Here is a 19857-nt window from a genome sequence, read left to right on the forward strand (position 1 = left end):
GTGAAGGGGACAAGATAATGGTTATCTGTTTTTCTATTCAGAACAGGAAGATGTGATTTAGGTTCAGGTCTGCTTGACACCTTCACTGAGAGTTAATATGATATTAGCTAGATGTTGCATATAATCCAGAGGAAGTATTTTTAAAAATAACTGCAGAATATCCATTGCCTGAAGCTCGGGGAATTTTTTCAGTCAATCTTTCGAGTTTTTTTCCCAGAAGATTTTCTTCAAACTTAGCATATTTTTTCCGTCTGGGACAGGGTTCTTGTTTCCGCTTCTTTGCTTTTGGAGCCGAGAATGAGGTTGTGCTTCCCTTTTGATATTCTGAATTGTGAAGCTGATCATCTGAACTATTTGAACCTGTATCTTCATCGCTAAGCGTCAAGTCAACCTGGCCGCAGACATCTTTAGGATAAACTTCATTTAAGGCTTCATCGTTTATGTGTTCTTCATCACTCAGACTTGCGTCTTTATCAGGTAGCAAAATACAAGGATCATGCTCGTGTTCGTCATCAAGTTCGCTGTCGGATAAGCTGTGGAAATAATCTAACGCAGCTTCTAACGTTAAAAACTTGCGAGGCATCTCTAGATGGCTGTTTATAGTTCAAAAACACTAAATAGATTAAAACTACATTATTCTGAGTCTGAAAACAAAATTGTTGGTACATATGAGACTTGATAAAAGAAACAGAACGCACGTGAGCCGAGTAATGAAATGGAATGATGAAATGAGACTGGTCAAAGTTCATAAAAGGCCCTTATCTTTACCTACCCGTCAGTCACGAGATACATTTCAAAAGTGTGAAACGCATACAATTCTTAGAAAGTAAATAGGGTAGAAAACAAGAATTCCAACCCCGAAAACGCGATTCACTTATAATAAAGAGAATGCATGAAGGCGGGTGTGAAGGTCATATTTACAATAGAATAGTGGTGGGAAGGGCAAGCTGATTGATAAAAAATGTATGTTCGTGAATGAAAGAACCGAACACGTGTATTCAACACAAAACAGATCTTCCACAACAAAATATTTGAAATAAAGAGGAATCACACTCAAATTCCGCGATTGACGAAAATCCCCCTCAAATAAACGTGTCGGTTCTTATGGAAATAACTCACAAGAAATAATGATTGGAAATATTTTGTTAAGTTGAAATAAAATATATGTCCTCTGGCTACTAAATAACGCAAATAAAATATTTTTTACATTTTTTTCTTTAAAAGCAGAGATAGAAAAACTTAGACAAATTCTAAGTTCAGAAACTCAGTAAATTTGACTTTAATTTCAAGATAAAGGTTAAACATACTTTAAAAATTAAGAACACCTAAAATAAATTCATACTGTTATGTGTCATTTCAGAAAATATGACAAGTCTAAACAAGTAATTAGGTTACTAAAAAAATTCACAAAAAAAATGTTCCCATTTGGGAACATCGGCAGGTAAAAGGTTAATGATTTGAGTGATTTTATTACTATTTTCGCCCCCTAACTTTGAATTGTGTTTCAGAATTCTTATTGGTGAAAAGAATTCATTGATTTTATATTGATCACATAGAATTTCTCTTAGCATAGTAAAATTTATGCATATGCTTATAATATTTTTATTGATATTATTTTATTTGGAAAGTTTTTTGAATTAAACATTTTTTTGTTCTGATTTTTAAAAAAATAGTGCAATGATCAATAAAATTAATAAGGGTCTGAATTGTTCACTGCATTAAATAATTTTATATTTAAATTTTGAAAAAATCAGTGTATAAAGTGTAGTAAAATACAATTTACAAAAATCCAGTTCTCTTATTGTTTCCCTATAAGTATTTAAGTTCATGCAAATAATTTTTGGTTGAATCTTCAGAATTTCCATTCAATTATGTGATATTACTATTTTTCATTGTTACTTCCTTTTACAAAAAAAGGAAGTATTGTATTTGCAAAAAAATTTTCACTCAAAATTCGGCCTTAATTTCCATTTTGCTCACCCCCGAATCAATGCTGAGTTTTTTTTTTTCAACCCAACCACATGTGGATAAGTGCCTAAGAATGTATAGACACCCGAAATATCCATTTTGAGAGTTTATTCCAATGACTTTTCTCGTGATGTCCGTATGTACGTATGTATGTATGTGCGGATGTGCGTATGTGCGTAGTCTAGTTGTGCACCTCCCTTTTTAGTTGCATTCGGATGCCTCAAAGGGGGTCTTTTACCCCTTTTTTGGGGGGAAATCAATGTTAATTTCAGTGCAAACTCAAGTGGTGTTATAATTTATGCAAACACTTGGCAATATATCGGCAAGCTTTTGGCCACCAAACTTGACGACAAATTTGACAATATCTTTTTTTAATTTTCAATCTGGTTTCAATTTGGCCATTGTTGGTGATATTTAGGGAGTTAACTATTGGATCACATTAAAATTGCCCATAGTGGGGAAATAATTTTAAATTGGTGTAAAAGAAAGTCATGTGATGCATCAGCTCATTTTTAAAAAATGAGATTATAAAATCTCTAAGCTGAATTCATAACTATTTTTTTTTAAAATATAATGTGAGTTATAATGCGTAAATTATTTAGAAAATATCATATTAAAAAGGAATGTTCTTGTTTTACAGATGATAAAAATCTATGCTCTAATTGTGACAATGAGAATATTGGTAAGAAAGTTTTACGTTTTTTAAGATTATTGATATATGTTATCTAAAGCAATCAGTTTCACTGTGTGAAGTTAATCAGTAATAATATAAATGAATACAAATAAATGTAAAATTATTTTATAGACACCATGGAATGTGAAGATTGCCAGATTATTATGGATGAGTTGGAAAATATTGATGATGATACAGATCGAAATGGAATTCAGTTTGTCAAAACAACAGACTTAAGTGTTGCAAAACATTATGGAATAAAAATTACACCAGCCTTAGTTTACTATGAAAATCAGGCTCCTAGTATTTTTGAAGGTAATTTTGTTTCCATGCTTTTTTAAAAAACTTATTTATTGTTTATAGCTTTTTTGTTATTCAGTGTATGTTTTTGCATAAATTAGTAACAAAAAATCTGTATCCTGAAACTGGTTAATCTTTTTGAAGTACTCTTTTAAATGCAGTTTTTGATTGCAAAAACTTGAATTTATCTTAATGTATTTGTTTATTTATTTATTTATTTATTTATGTACAGTGAAATACATTTAACACGAAAACTGTTAATGTGAAAAATCGGTTAACGTGAAGTGATATAATGGTCTGGACTGTGCAATTTAAAACAAATCTTTTAACACAAAATTTTTTTAACATAAAAAATCATTTTGGTCTTTTAAACTTTGGTTTAAATGTTTTCCACTGCATTTAGTTCTTAATTCATACAACTCATATGCAAAGTGATTGACAACCACTTTGACCAACCAAGTTCGAAAATTGAACAATCGTTGTTCAATTTTTGCATTACAGAAGTTTTCTTTGATATGTTTATGCAAAAGTTGAATTGTAAAAATAAAAATTTTGGTGACTTGTAGTTGTTGCTCTTTTTTAATATATTGTCTTTGGCTCTCAACAGGAGATCTTGCTGATGAAGATGAGGTCTTAGATTGGTTGCTTCATCAAAAGTCAGAAGACACAATCGAAACTGTTAATAAAGCAATGTTGGAAAAATTAATAGAAGAAATCCAATACCTGGCAGTGTTTTTCTGTAAGGAAAGCTAGTTATATTCCTAATGCACTTTTTTCTATAATTTTGAACATCTTATGCCAGGACGTTGATGTTTGTTAAAGTACAAATTTTTTCACTATAGATGGGGCAAACCTAACCTGGCAGCATTGTGAAGGCTATGCCGATCCTAATAGCTCCATTATTATGCTGCCAGGTTAGGTTTACCCCAACTATAGAGGTTTACTTGATGTTTCAAAAATTTAAAACTGTTTTGGCTAGGTTAGCTTAGCTAAAGTATCACGCAAGGTGTCTGAAAATAAGTTCTATTATTAGAAAAACATGTGATCAGTTTAAAAAAAAAATCTTGTATATTCAGGTAAAAAAAAGTCAATTAAACTAAACAATACTGGTAAATGGACAAATTAGCAAAAATTGCAGACCTGTGTTGTTGAGTCAGTGCAAAAAAAATATACTTAAGGTTCCAACAAAAGCTGTAAACACATTTTTTTGCATTGAAAAGGGTAGCCAATAAACACACATCTGCAATCTCATTCTTTTAATTATGGGCTATTATATAACAAAAGAATGACCACATTCTGCTGTTATATACCATCCCTAAGACCAGCTTAGCTAAGGTCCAGGACCTGTTACTGGTCGTCACTTGTATTTATGTTTGCGTTTTGTAATATTTTACATAAGATTTTATGCTATGAAATAACTAAGGAACTAAACAAATTTATAAAACAAATAGTATGTTAGTTCATGGTTGGAATGTTTTCCTGTCATGTAAAGTAGTAAATTCATCCATTACTGCCCCTCCCCCTTCATAAAAAAGAAACATTTTTTATGTGGATGCTTAAGCATTGCCAAACGAATAATTTATTTCAATGAATAAATTACCAACGTTTTAATGCAAAAAATTGCAAACTACTGCAGACACTTGTTTTGGGGTTGCGAAGAACCTCTTTTTCAATGCAAAGAAGTGTGAGCTTTTGGATGAAAATTCATGCGAGGAATTAGCTTTCATCAAATGACTTTTCATCCAAAAGATCACAATTTTTTGCATTGAAAAAAGGGGTTCCTCATAACCCTGAAACATGTATCTGTTATAATTTGCAATTTTTGTGCACTAAAATGTTGGTAATTTAATTCATTCATTTAATTTTTAATCACAAAGCTATTCATTCGTTATTTGTTCGTTTTACAACAATTTATTTGTTCTGGGTTATTGAGTTTTGCATATCTTTTGAAATCTTAATAGTGTTTGTTCTGTCTTTGCTTGTAACATTCATTCGTTGTGTCATTAAACAGTTCAAAGTAGTAGCAAGTGTTAGGCTAATGAAAATAATGAAAAAAAAAGTGCCTTTTTTATTTAGAGACTTTGATTTGCAGATAAACCTCATTGCCGTGCTTGTGAAGTTGCTTTGCTTGAATTGGAAAATATTGACGATGACACCGATCTGTATGGAATAAGTGTTGTGCGAATTTATGACATCCAAGTGTCCAAACGCTATGGCATTAAAACATTCCCGGCTCTTGTGTATTTTAGAAACGGAAATCCTTTGATCTATGATGGTATGGTAACAGTCCTTTTTGCTTATTTTCATTTTGATGTTCATGTATAAGGAATTTCAAAATTAGAGGATTAAATTTTTAGATGTGGGGTGCACCTACATCATCGTTTCTCAGCTTTGTTAGACCTGCGGACCGCTAAGAGCTTTTGAAAAACACTCCTAGACCAGCGGATGTTTTTGTTTTCTTTACCTTTTCTTGTCTTTTTTTCTCCCGCCCCCCTTTATTTTGCAAGGGAAAAGAAAAGGAAAAACCTTTGCATTCTAGATTTTTAGAAATATGTTTTTTTTTTTGCAAAATAAAAAATTAGACTTGAAAGACTTAAATTCTTGTGAAAATTTTTTTGAACTATTTAAAAAAATATAATAATAATAACAAAAAATAAAACTTTACTTGGTGTTTAAGAACTGTTACAAAAAATATTTAATTGTTAAGAATAAGATAAGTAATTATTGTTCTAACTGTACAGAATTATTAAATATTGCTCAGAAATCATAGAAAAGTATAAAACTATGATCTCGCATTGCCTTTTAAAGACTCAACTTAAAATAAATCAATAATTTTCTGAAAATGAAATTACTTTGATATTTATGGCTATGTTGTTTTATTCTTTCCAATGGAGCTACTTCAAAAACATTAACCGTTAGTAGACCTAAAGCCCTCGATCCGTCTCTTAAGTGGCGACATGCTCCATCGTCCGCCATTTTGTGTCGTTCCGCAACTTTCTCCCTATCTCAATAGTAGAAAAATACCGAGTTTCGCTCATTGAAAAGTATCTTTTTATCAACGAATGTTTGCAGGTTTTTAAGGGTAACTTATGTAACTGACAATATACGTACAAAAATGTTGAATTTTATCTTAGTAAAATGTATTTTTTATTATTAAACCGCATATTAGTAAAAATGTGTTTTGAAGGAATTTTCGATATTTTTAGGAGTAATTTCTTTTTTTTTTCCACCATAATTATTTATCCAAAAATTTTAGTAGAATGTGCCAATGCTTCTTATAACTCGGGGACGGTGCCAGAGGACTGGAAGCTGGCTAACATAACGCCACTCTTCAAGAAGGGGTCTAAAGGTATTGCTGGGAATTATAGACCTGTAAGTTTGAATTTGTAAGATTTTCGAAAACTTTGATCAAAATTAAGATCATGATGTTCTTAGAGACTAATAGTCTGTTGACTAGTTTGCAGTATGGTTTCAGGAAAGGTAAATCCTGTACTACTAATTTATTGCATTTCTACGACAAGGTTACCTCAGCTTTAGATAACAAAAAAATGTGTGGATGTTGTTTATATTGATTTTCTTTGACAAGGTACCAGCATGTTGCTCTTCTCAGCAAGTTAGCTGACATTGGAATAGGAGGAAAAACTTTACTTTGGGTAAGAAATTGGCTTACTGGTAGGAAGCAAAGAGTTTGTGAGAGGAAATCATTCTAATTGGAGTGATGTTTTAAGTGGGGTTCCTCAGGGATCAGTTTTATCTTTTGTTTATTATATTTATGAATGACATCAATGAAAATATTTCTGGAAGCATGAATTGTTTTGCTGACGATGTAAAAGTTATGGGGATTGTCTGAAGAACAAGTAAAACAGCTGCAAGAATTTAGATCATATTACTAAGTGGGCAGATAAATGGGGTATGGCAGTTAATGTAGGGAAATGTCCAAGTGCTACACTTAGGTCATGGAAATAAGCGTATGAGATATCATTTACAGGGTTCAGTCATAAATCAGGCAGAAAATTTATGGATTGGGTGTCTTTATAAATCAGGACTTCAAGTTTAGTCAACAGTGCAGTATTGCTAGTAACAAAGCCAACAAAATGCTTGGGTTCATCAATAGATCTATTTCAAACAAATCTAAGAAAGTTCTTCTGCCTTTATATAGGAGTTTAGTAAGACCTCATTTGGAGTATGCTGTGCAATTCTGGTCGCCTTATCTGAAGAAAGATATTTTTGTATTGGAAAGGGTTCAAAGAAGGGTAACTAAATTAGTAAGGGGACTCTCAGATTTAGATTATGATACCAGACTTAATAGGCTTAACATGTATAGCCTAGAGCAAAGGAGAGTCAGAGGGGACATGATTCAGTTATTTAAATTTATCAAAATGAAAGATGTAAATGGATTAAATTTTTGCGGGGAAAGCAGGACAAGGGGTCATTGTTTTAAGCTATTTAAATCTCAGGCTAACTTGGAAATCAGGAAAAACTACTACTTTAGCAGGGTCGTGGGCACTTGGAATAGCTTACCGGAAGAGGCGGTAATGAGCAAGGGAGTGGATAGCTTTAAGAGGGCCATTGATCTTCATTGGGGACTAATTAATTGGACTAGGACCAGCCTAGCTGGGCCCAGAGCCTGTTGCTGGTCGTCACATTTGTATTTGTATATAAAGACCTTCTGAGTTACAAATTACCTGAAGTGTTTTGAATATGCGATTTATTGTTAGAAATTTGATGTAGTAGAAAAGTAGTGAGCTAAATTAACTACGTTATGAATTGTTTGTAACTTGGGCAAGAGTTTGAACTTATTCATGTATCATTTATATTACTAATGTGTGTAGTTTTCTTCTGGAAAATTATTTCACATCTAAAAAATTGCAAAATTTCTTTTTGCCTTAATTAATAAGATTTATTTTCAGCAGGACTCTTTTTTTTTTTTTTTAAATTTTACCAACACTTGCTTGTTTTTCATGACGATTTTACATTAAAAAATGCCTTTCATTTAAACCAGATTTTTAAGGATACTACTAAGTTCTTAAAAAATCAGCAAAATTATAATAAAGTGTTTTAACCAGTTTTAAATCAATATTAAAAAAATAATATTAATTGAATCATTTGATACCAATAGGAATTCAAATAAAAGAGTGCAGATTACATCTTTGACGAACTGTTATAAATTGCAATAATGAATTTTAATAAATCAACAGACTCTAGAATAAGTCATATATATTTTTTTTATTGAAACATTTTCGTGTCGAAGTAATAATTAAACGAAAACAGCATTTTTCCGGAAAAAAATAAATAAAAAATAAATGAATAAATAAATAAAAAAAAAAAAAAAAATCTTCATATAATTGTATAAATTGGCTTGAGTTATATGTTACTGCAATCTCAAAGAAGCTTAATTTTTTAATAAATAATTTCACATTTATAATATCTTCAGATTTTAGCACAAAATAGATGAATAATTAACTTGGCAACACACTGAAACTCATGCCTATGACACAATTAAAAGCAAAACTATGTTTTCTTAAAACAATTTTGCTACAGTTATTGAGACATTTTGAAACTAACTAAACAATAGAAAATTTACACTAGAAATAAATAAAAATAATTAGCATATTTAAATTCTGACGGCTTTGTTCTCTTAAATTCAGAACTATCAGTTTTAAAAACAGGGCAAATATTTTACTGCTGCTAGCAATTTATTAGGTGCCGTTACATAGTTAAGCTTCACAATATTTGAAGGTACTATATATGATTTTAGTGAATATCCTTATCATACCATAAAAATCAACACACTATCAGACATTTTCATGAAAAGTAAAAAATATTACGATTTCAACAATAATTTCAAAAAGTATCTGAAATTGCACAGAATTGAATTGAAAAACAGAAGATATCTGTATTTGCAACAGTATTTCACTATTAGTGGAAAAGTGTTTGAAATTTGAAATGATGTTACACACAAACTATTTTTTACGTTAAGCAATGTGCGAAAAGTACATGATACATACATGGAGTAGGTAGATGTATTAAAATTAATTTGAAATACCAAATAGATGTCAGTTCTTTATGATAAAATATTTACATAATCTATGAGGCGGCACTTCATTTCATTTACCCATAGGTAATCGATACAACTTTTGACCCGATTTTGAACTGTTTGAACATCTAAATGCACTACACCAAGGCATCGTCACATTTAAAATAGCTTTTGATGAAAATTACGAAGAGCAAAGAGAAAATATCTGGTATTCCGCACAGTGAAATCACACAGGCAGCGACACAAAATGGCGGACTGAGCCCACGTGATTGCCCACCTCCAATCGCAGTCGAAAGCGGCACGCAGTGCATAGATCAAAGTATGTCGCCACTTAAGAGACGGGTACAGGGCTTTAAGTAGACCTAGTGTGACACCTCAATATGGCATCTAGACTTTTATGTGCCACCATTAAGGTGCTGAGTCAATGGTACAAAGAATTTTAATGTTCAGTTTCCCACTGGATTCCTGGACTATCACAATGTAAAACTGCCCTAGGAATTTCAAAACTAGGAATTTTAACTTCTTCATTTTGGATTTTATTTTTCCATACTAATTCAAACAAATACTCAAGGGATCCTTTACATGCCTCTTCATGATATGATGTGAGAGCTGACAATTTTCTGTGCCACAAAAATCCACTGAGTGGCCACTTGGACTGCTGGTTTGAAACCCGGGACTAAAGGTGGTATGAAGTCAATGCCTTACCACTAAGCAACCCAGTCGATTAATTTATGGCTGTGCGCCCAGTGTAACTCATATCCAGGGGCGCCAACTTGCGAAACTTATTGGGGGGGGGGGGGGGGGCAGACATCATGGGGGGTTTAGGGGTTATGTAATCCAATGGAGTTCCCCCCCCCCCCACCAAATGGAGATCAGATTTTTGTATTTTGAAAATGCCATATTCTGTGGTGTGTATAATTTAAACAAACAGTATGTGACGTGTTTTCGAAGTAAAACAATCTAAAAATTGGTATACAAACTTTCTGGTTCAACTAGATTATGTCGCTTGTCTTAGTAAGAGACTTTCTTTTGTTCTGTTTTATGGGGAGCCGTGCAGTGCCGTAGCTAGGCATTGATTTTAGGTAGGACACTTGACTTGCATGGAAGGGCACTCCTATAGACGCCGACTTAAAATAAAAAATGGGGGAGGGACAAACCGAGAGATCTTGCAGCGGGGAATTTTCCAAATTTGAGATGAAAAATGAGTTTTAAAGTATTTTTTAAGCATTTTAAAGTCATATAATCAGCATTAGAACCCCAAAAAGCTCGACAAGCCTAACACATATTTTTTGATTTTGAAAAAAGGAAAAAATAAAGACAATCATGCACAGTATTTTCGTCAAAAGGTACTTTAATTTACGCATGATTTTTAAAACCAGTTGTTTTTTCATTAGTGATATTGGCTAACATATTCGAGTGTAAACGCAGTCTCGCAGTGTGTAGGTCATTTTTGAAAAACTCAGTTGATTTTTCAAAATTTGTTTCACTTCTGTTTAATAAAAGCAAGCACTCTTGTTCAACTGCAAAGAACTACTTGAGTCCAGTTGATGTAAACCGCCCAATAGTGCAAGATTGCGCCATTTCACAAACCTCAATGTAAAGTACCTACTAGTACTCCTTTGGGATTTTGAAAGTGTGCGGTGAGCTGGCTTTGCTGTTTTTATACCTCTTTTGTATACGCCGATTCCGAGGAAGCCAGGAAGCGAATGATCATCATTTTGTGAAGGTTTTTCTTTTAAACACAATTCCCAAAAGTAATATAACTAATAATTTTCTTGATTTATTGCAGGGGCTCTGCCCCCTCAAAAATATTTTTGAAGGGGGCTCGGGCCTCCTCAAGCCCCATGGAGTTGGCGCCACTGCTCATATCCTGCATGGAACCCCAGAGTTTTTGAAATACACTTATCAAGTTGCCAAAAAACTTTGCCAAACTGCATTATCCACAAAATAAATCATGCCATCTTATTTTAAAAGCTCTGATGTTAAACAGTCAATTTATGAACTCAATGAATTCACATTTTCCACTTTCTCCTATAGTTGCAAATTGTTTCCAATAACCATACATTGTGTGGTTCTGAGTCATCCCCGTGTTCATTAATGGTGACTGGGCCACTTTAAATATGTTGCAACAAATTTCTCTAAGTGAATTAATAACTCTGGGGGTGATGGACCAGGGATTGCTCGGCTTCTGGTCTGGATCAAAAAAATCAGATCTTCAGGGCCCCATTCAACTGGTTAAACCACAAATAGTGGTAGATACGAGGCCCTGGAGTCTGAAAATGTGAAGGTTCTGTGTATCAAGGTTAACCCCACCCTTCTAGAAGTTTGTGCATCTAGTTTTGAATCACCCTGTAGCTTGTAGATTTAAGTGATGACATACATGTAACATTGTTTACCTTTATTTTTTGCAGGAGATTTGAAAAATGAAGAGTCTGTATTAGAATGGCTGATTGATGATGATAACCGAGAACTGCCCGATGAAATTGAAACCATTAATATTAGAATGCTGAATAAATTGGTTGAAGAATCTCCATTTTTAGCTGTCTACTTCTGTAAGTGTGTTTGAGATTTCTACTTTATTTTGGGTGCTCACAAGGAAGAAAAAAAAAGGGTCATCGACTCTTTTTTGTACTCTAATGGGTTTTGAAGCAAAACAAAAATCGAGAATGAATAATAACCTCCATAAAAAAAACACAGGAAATTCAAAAATCCGTTCAAATATACAGAAAATCCAAGGATATTGGAAAACTTCTTTATAACCCTGGAAAGTGCTGGGAGTTTAACTTTTAAAAAATAGAAGTTGCAAAACAATTGAACTATCAAAAAACTGATAAATAAAAATTAAAAAATAATTTAATTAATAGAATTAAAGTATTGAAACTATTTCACTGTTTACCACCATCCTGACAATGTGACACTCCCTAATTAAATGCCTATAATTATATTAAATTGTCTATGTTATATCAATCATTAAGTATACTTAATGGCAGGCTTTACCAAATATTTTTAAATATCGTCACCTCAGAGCAACAGTAAGGCATGTAATCCCAGGAATAACACTAAGATATCCTTCTGTTGCTCTTGAGGTGATGATATATATAGGGTGTCCGAAAAAGTTCTTGACACATTTTAAAAATTGGTAGAAAAGCAAGAAATTGCCATATGAATATGTAATGTATATGCACCATAATACTTTACTGATTCCAAGAATTTAAAATAAAAAAAAAAGTGTAATTTTAGGCTGTATCATCACAGTAAGAAAAATAAAAGCCATTTGAAGTGTTACTTTATTAAACAGAAAGCACTACCTTCCATTACCAGAGTTCTATGTGTGTATGGTTTTTGGGCGTGGGATGAACTTGAGTACAGATTAGATGTGATTCAAGCAAAATACGATGCACACATAGGAACTCTAGTAATGAAAAGTGCTGCTTTCTGTTTATTGAAATGATCTAACACCTCCCGTGACGTTTGTTTTCTTTACTTTGACGATACAGCGATTAACTATGACTACACATTTTCTTTTTTCATTTCTTTTTTCTTTTCTTTTTTTTTACAGTATCATAAAAAGTTCTTGAACCTGTGAAATATAATGGTGCAAACCCTATATTCATAAATCAATTTGTTGCTGTCCCATGAATTTTTAAACTGTGTCAAGGACTTTTCGGACACCCTGTATGGTTGTAATACGAATAAATGTATTTATTTATTTTTATTTATTACTTGTTCAAGCAATGACATTCATTTAAATCACAATTTAGGATAACTTATGTAACTCATTGACTCTTGTCAAACAATGCTTTTGTTCATGAAATTCACTACCAGCTGAATCATTCCAGCCGAGAACGACTAAGCTGGTGGTGTATTTCATGTATTTCTGCCTTCGCCCTGGCTATAGGGTGGTAACATGGGGCGAGAACTTACTGAAAATGCTTTTGTTGTCAGACTTTTGAAAAAATTAAAAAACACGCTTACTTTGAAGAATTTTGATGATGTTGAATGTAATAAATACATTTTACCCTTTGGAAGAAATATAATTGTGCATGGTACTTACTGATTTTATTAGTTAGGGCTTTTGTTTGTTAGGCTTTATTTTTACTTCTTTAAGCATTTCTTTTCTAGTTTCAAACCTATAATAATTTTGTATTTATGTAAATATCTTTTAAAAATGTTTCCTGATGGAGATGTTTTTCTTTAATAGCTGAAGTGGATTGCTATGAATGTGAACGAGTGCTTATGGAGTTAGAAAACATTGATGATGAATGTGATATTTTTGGTATTGATTTGGTGAAAATATTTGACCCTGAAGCACGACGACAATATAACGTGGAAACTGTTCCAGCCATTGCTTTTTTCAGAAAGCAAGTTGCAATGTTTTATGAAGGTTAGTCTTAACATTTTGCTTTTGAAAATATGATTCATTTTATACACTGTGGGGAGGGGCATCAAAAAGTAATGTCTGCTTGCTCTAAATTTAATTTCTTTTATCCATACTACTAGATCAAAAATCCTTACTCTATTTGTACGTGTAATCTTTCTCACATTGATTGATTAGAACCATGGATCTGAAACTAAAAGAAAGAGTTGTCATTGATTTGCTTACAAAAAAAGGTTGGGTCAAATCGCCTAATGCATGTGCCGTTATGTCTCAGATTTCATCCATTATTTTTTTACGAACAGATATCTATGAGAAAAGCCCAAATTAATGTTTTTAGATTTTTTGAATGAAAATTACGCTTTGGAGAATTTTTTCAAACATGCAATTTTTGATCATTTTTCAGAGTTACAGTTTTGGCATGAATTCAGAAAATCTCTCTAATTTCTTGATTTTTCAACCAATTAAGCTGAATTTAGTATCAATTTCAAGCTAATTATTTTCTCTTTCAGTGTGACCAACAGAAAATATTCTATGAACAGTTGCGTGTTGTCACTCTTTATCTAAAGTCAGTTTTTATGTTTTTTCAATTAGAAGATTAAATAAGTTATATCTCCGAAGTACCTACTACGATCTGCATCATTTTTTTTTTTTTTTGTAGCATATTTAAATCATTCTCTTACTATGTAGAAAAAAGTGGAAGGTGTTTTTTTGATGTTAAGGGGAGGAGAGATTAAAAGGCCCATCCCAGGAAAGTTTTTTCTAATTTATAGGCTTTAAAACACTTTTTAGACTATCTTTGGTAAGGTTAAGGTTTGAAGAGGTTTAGAGGTCCACTTGTAACGAAAAAAAATTGATTTGATTTTTTCTTAATTTAAGCTAGGAAAGAGGGTTTTAAAAAATTACTTGAAACTTCCTCAGTGTGGGTTTATGACTGCCCAGCATTGTTTCTATATTCATGTTAGACTTCGAGGAATAATAAGGATTTTTTTAATATTTGGCTCTAAAAAAGGTTTTTAACTATTTTTGAACCTTTCTCAGGGTGACCATGGCCCCCCTCTCATTGTTTTCCTTATTGTTATATTTTGTAAGCATTATAAGAGATTTTTTTTTGCATTTTTGCTCAAAAAAAAAGGGGGATTTTACAGGGTGGCGACAGATCAGGGAGATCAGGGAAAAGTCAGGGAACTTTATTAATCAGGGAAAAGTCAGGGAAATATCAGGGAATTTTGAAAAAATAACAAAAAATCAGGGAAAATTGATTTTTTGAAGAAAAAATTTTTTTTTTGGTTTACAAAATTAAGTATTCTTAATTCCCTGCGCATTTTCCGCCAATTATCTGTTCAAAAAAAAAAAAAAGTAAAATTAATGAGGTGCGATTATACACTGCCGCATATTTGTGCATCTTTTTTTTCTCAACGTCAAAGTATTGAATCTTACTTATTAACCACAGGATGAACTTCCTAAGATTGCTTTTGTGTCTGTTAGGTTGTTTATTTTACCTAGCTTAAAATTTCCTTTTACGCTTTCAATGCTGCGTAAAATAAACAACCATACAGGCAAAGAGGAAGCCTTCAATTATGCCTTAGCTCCTTTGCCTTTATTCCATTGTCTCAAAGTAATTAGCGTACTATAATCACGATTTCAAGAAAAAATCTTTGGTTTTGGATTAATACTATAAAAGCTTAAAAGTTATTACTTCTTCGCGTTTTTAATTTAATTGCTAAAATTGAACTTTCAATTAAAAAACTTTGTTTTTTGCCGTTATATTATTTGTTATCACCGCAGATTATAAAGGTTTTCTTTTCTTCAGACTTTAGTGATTCTTTAATTTTATAACCAAGTTGTATTCTTTTATATATTTTGAAATTAATTAATTGCTTTTTTTCCCCTTTTTTTCCCCTTGCATTCCAAAGTTGTTTGTTACAGAAGCAATCCAAGATTTTTTCTCGTTACATACTGAAATCATTTGAAAGAGTTAACTTGTGTACTTAAGAAAATATCTTTATTTTTTAATTGTTAAAATGCTGTATTCATTCATTAAAACATGTTCTTGATTAGACAAAAGCTCTCTATGAATGGTTGTCAAATGGTTTCATCTGTTTTGCATAAATATGTCAATTAATCATATAAGAATAACTACATTACTTCTATTCTTTCACTATTACTTGTTATTCTTGCAACAATTATTATACTGTTTGAAAACTTAGAACTAAAAAGTAATTGAAATTATTTTGAACTATCATAAATACACATGTTTTTTAAAGGAATTTTGATAGTTTCTTAAATTCTTATGCTAAGTGGTTTCTGGAAGTAAAGTTTTTTTTTTTTTTTTTAAATTTTCTATAATCTTTCCATTGTATAAAAATTTAATATACTGTTTTGTAGGTCATTCCCCCCCTTCCCCCAAAAATTGTCTTGTGTTTTTTTTATAACCATTTTATTAAAAAAAGTAGCATCTTTTTAAAATATATCTTTAGTTCAACAACTTTACGTAACTTAAAACGTTTAAAATACTGCATTTTATAAAAACATACAATGGATTTCAAGTAAAGCAAAGAAAGAAAACCATTATCATTGGTAACGTAAATCAGGGAAATTTGCTGAACCTAATCAGGGAAATCAGGGAAAAGTCAGGGAACTTTTTTTCACAGTTCCTGTCGCCACCCTGATTTTAACTATTCTTGAAATTTTCTCGGAGGGAGCCATGACTCCCTTAATGGATCCACCCATGGCTCCATCGATGCAGGAAAGAAGAACAAGTTGAATTGGGAATGGTTAAACAGAGTGGATTCCTACAATGAAAAGATGGAAACATAGTGTAAAAAAATTGATAGGGCTGGATTTTGTTTTTGTGTTTCTTGCAACAAGCCCTTTACATATGCTAATGATGGTGTGAAGGCATTATTGCAACATTCTTCTACAAATACTCATAAAAGAAACCGGGAATCATTAAAAAATGCTGGTGTATTAGGCTTTAGTGTATTAGTAAATGAATGTAACTATTGGTTAAAGATTCAGATACAAATTAAGAAAATAAAACATTTTTTGAAAAATTTTAAGAAATGAGAAAAAATTAAAAGAATTTAATTCCTTCCATATACATGGATGAAATAAGTCCAATTAAAACTTTGAGTTTTAGCCCCAACAAATACTTATGTATATAAATTATTTATATACATAATATAATGTGTACAGACACATAATGTGTACTATATATGCCCATCAAAACACTTTTTCTTGGGAAAAAAAAGTTCAGGTGTTTTTTCATGGAGTAACAATCACCCCTGTCCCAAGCAATTGACTGTTGATAATTGGAGGAGGCGAGTGGCAAGAGCTTCTGGACTCTTTTAAAGTGCAGTGCGGAATCTATGAATTTTTTGAGCCGTGGCAAAGGTGAAACTGCCACCCTTATGCATCCTCCTCAAAGTTTTTAGATCGGATAGCAAAGAAAAAGTAGAAATAGGGAACTTTGCTGCTCTCCAGATGTTGCCTCTCAAAGGAAGAACCCTGGCTTGCTCCCCCCTAAATCCAAGCACTGTTGAAGTGGATCAACAGAACTTCTTCAATACTAGTTACTGGAGGTGATATTTTAAAGGTTACAGATTATAAAGAGAACCTATGTCACCACAGATTCAATGAGTTGAATGATATTAAAAGAGCTTTTAAATTATAGTTCAAAAAGCAAAACCCTGAATTTTTATAAAATGCTTTTGGTACCTGGGTTCAAAGATGGTACAAATGTAAGCAAATTCATTGTGGCTATGCAGAATGGTAGTTTTGTGTGGAGGAAAGTTCAAACTATGATATGTGTAGTAACTTCTACTGTTATAAGTTCATTAATGAAGTTTTTAATGATAGAAGATACATTCTTTTTTGGACTCCCCTCGGATTCCGTGTACTTATTGTTAGTATGTATGATATAATTTAAAATTTCGATTACAAAATTATAGGTATTTTAAAACAGAGGCTCTCAACCCTTTTCAACTCATGTACCCCTTTATGCATCATCAACTACACATGCTCCCTCCCCCAACCCCCACACAAAAAAAAATGTTGTAGTAAAATGCATTTATATTAGTTAAAGGTAACTGTTCAACTGTCAGATCTTAGTTACAAATAAGTAATTTAAAACATGTTTCATTTTAATGTACATACTGTCACGAAGTTTTCATTAAACATACATAAAATTTGAAAATAAATGTATAGGAAAAAATTAGCAAGAATGCTTGCTTTGGTTTACAAAGTTGTTACCTATGTTTATCTTCAGCTTGATAAAATATAGTTGTAAATCATTCTCGTGATTAAAATTTTTATATGCTTGCTCTTCAGATAAGTTAAGCTCTTAAGCATTTTTTTCACAGAAATAAATTGTTGTAATCCCTAAAAGGGGCTTTATAGCAATGCTGAACCCATTGCAAAGAACTATTTTATTACATTTCATTTTCAGCATATTAACAGGATGACTTGTAAAAATTTTTCATTACGTTCTGCTTTTTGATCAAAATATATAATTACTGTTCAAATTTCGAAAAGATAAATTGAGACAGTGAGAAGCAAAGGGGTGTAAGTGGCAAAATTAAAAATTTGGAAATAACTGGCACAAATGATAGGTCAAACTCTCTTTTGTTTTGGAGCAAGAGATAGTACTAGTAGCCCTGGTAGGTTCTGTTATACAGCATGATTAAGAAAACTTTTCAATGAAAGCTTACTTAGGACCTTAATCTTTAAACGAGTTTTGCTCAAAACTTCAAAATATCCACCTATATCCTTTTGCTTCTCACTGCCTCAATTCGAAGGACCTCATGTTATATTTTGCTCTTCTGAAATCTGGTTTTGATTTACTTATGTTATTTATAAATGTCACTAACCCTTTCTCCCCCTTTTCTATTTTCACAGTTGCATATGCTTTTGTCAGTTTTGTGATATTCTCTTTTTGTATTCAAAAATTTTCAATGCATACTCTTAATTTATATGCATGCATCATTTGAAGCAATTTAATGTCAATTGTATATGATAACATTAGAAGTAAATTCTTGCCTAAATGTACCTAATTTCTATAGGTGACCTTTATGATGAGGAAACTTTACTGAAGTGGCTAACCAGCAACGATGTTTTTGAAATTGAAAATGAAATTGAAGAAGTAAATAGAAAAATGCTGGAGAAATTGCTTGAGGAAAATGAATTTGTTGCTGTTTTCTTTTGTAAGTTAATTTCCCATATTTTTATAAAATATGTGTATTTTTGTTTACATTATCTTTCAGCATGTAGAGTCAGACCTCGATATATGGTCACCCGCTTAGAAAGTCACCCCGCATATAAGGTCACTTTTCTAAAGTCCTGGCTTGCTGAATAGGAATTCTATGTTATGTATTATCGGATATATGGTCAGGTCATAATATATTAATCGCTTATAAGGTCACTTTTGTCTTACTTTTTTAAATGATTTCATTGCCTAATCGATTCACTTCCAAGAATTTTACGCGATATACGATCCTTAAAAAGTGAAAAGTCATTTTTCCTATTAACGTAGTAAATTAACAGTAGAAAGTGAGTGTTACGACAGTGATACTAAAGTATGAAGCAGTAACGTGAGCACTCAGTATGTACATATCGCAATTTTTTACCCGTCATTAGGAGCCGAAGAAAATTTTCAGTAGATACTTAGAAACCATTGTGCTTAAACTAAAGAAAAAACGCGTCAGTCCTGTATTAATGTAATTTTAAGCAAGGTAAGTTGCACATCAGATCTTTGTTGGGCATATTTGAATGCAGTTCTATTCTAAATGGAAGTTTTAAAAAAAGCATTTCAAAATTTCTTATTTATTCCAAAAAATTCAATTGGTTCAAATCAATTCAACTATTATAATTTAATTAACTGATGTTTTTGGACGTGTTAAATTTTGAAAAGAATTAATGTATACATCCTTGTAAATACATCCTTATTTATCAATAAATATATATATATGAATCGGTTATAAGGTCACCCCGCTTATAAGGTCAGTTTTGTGAAGTCCCGTGGAGTGACCTTATATCGAGGTCCGACTGTATACACATTTAAATACATAATTAAGCAGTAAGTTAAATAAATACATAGTAAGAATAATAAATACAGAAAGCTGAAAACAATGTTCTTTTCTTATTTATTTTTGAATTATATAATTGGTCAGTTAACAATTAAAATTCTTTCTTTCTAAATACTTCTTTTATGCATGTATTAGATGAAAACAACTGTGAAAAGTGTGATGAAGCTTTGGGTGAATTGGAGCGCATTGATGATGAAGCTGATGACTTAGATATAATGTTTCTGAAAATAAAAGATCCTCGATATGCCAAAAAGTTTGGCATTGCCCAGTTGCCTTCCTTAGTCTACTTCAGGAAAAAGTTTCCTTCAGTATATAAAGGTAAAATTTTTTATTTTCCTGTCACCCAGGGTAACTTTGAGCCACGTGAAAAATGTATGGATAAGATGCTTGGGTTTATCAATAGATCGATTTCAAACAA

The 19857-nt window shown here is 31.9% G+C and overlaps 1 protein-coding gene across 1 annotated transcript in view; it reads left to right on the top strand.

The window, feature by feature from the left end:
* The window catches only part of LOC129227940 (uncharacterized), a 94997-nt gene that overhangs the window by 63639 nt on the left and 11501 nt on the right, over positions 1–19857 (top strand). Inside the window, exons 28-35 of the mRNA XM_054862563.1 lie at positions 2609–2650; positions 2774–2956; positions 3549–3680; positions 5034–5216; positions 11390–11530; positions 13180–13362; positions 18417–18557; positions 19575–19757. Of these exons, the coding sequence (XP_054718538.1) occupies positions 2609–2650; positions 2774–2956; positions 3549–3680; positions 5034–5216; positions 11390–11530; positions 13180–13362; positions 18417–18557; positions 19575–19757 (1188 nt within the window). The remainder of the gene's footprint in view (positions 1–2608; positions 2651–2773; positions 2957–3548; positions 3681–5033; positions 5217–11389; positions 11531–13179; positions 13363–18416; positions 18558–19574; positions 19758–19857) is intronic.

The sequence above is a fragment of the Uloborus diversus genome, chromosome 8 (assembly GCF_026930045.1).
Source record: "Uloborus diversus isolate 005 chromosome 8, Udiv.v.3.1, whole genome shotgun sequence".
Taxonomy (NCBI): Eukaryota; Metazoa; Arthropoda; class Arachnida; order Araneae; family Uloboridae; genus Uloborus; species Uloborus diversus.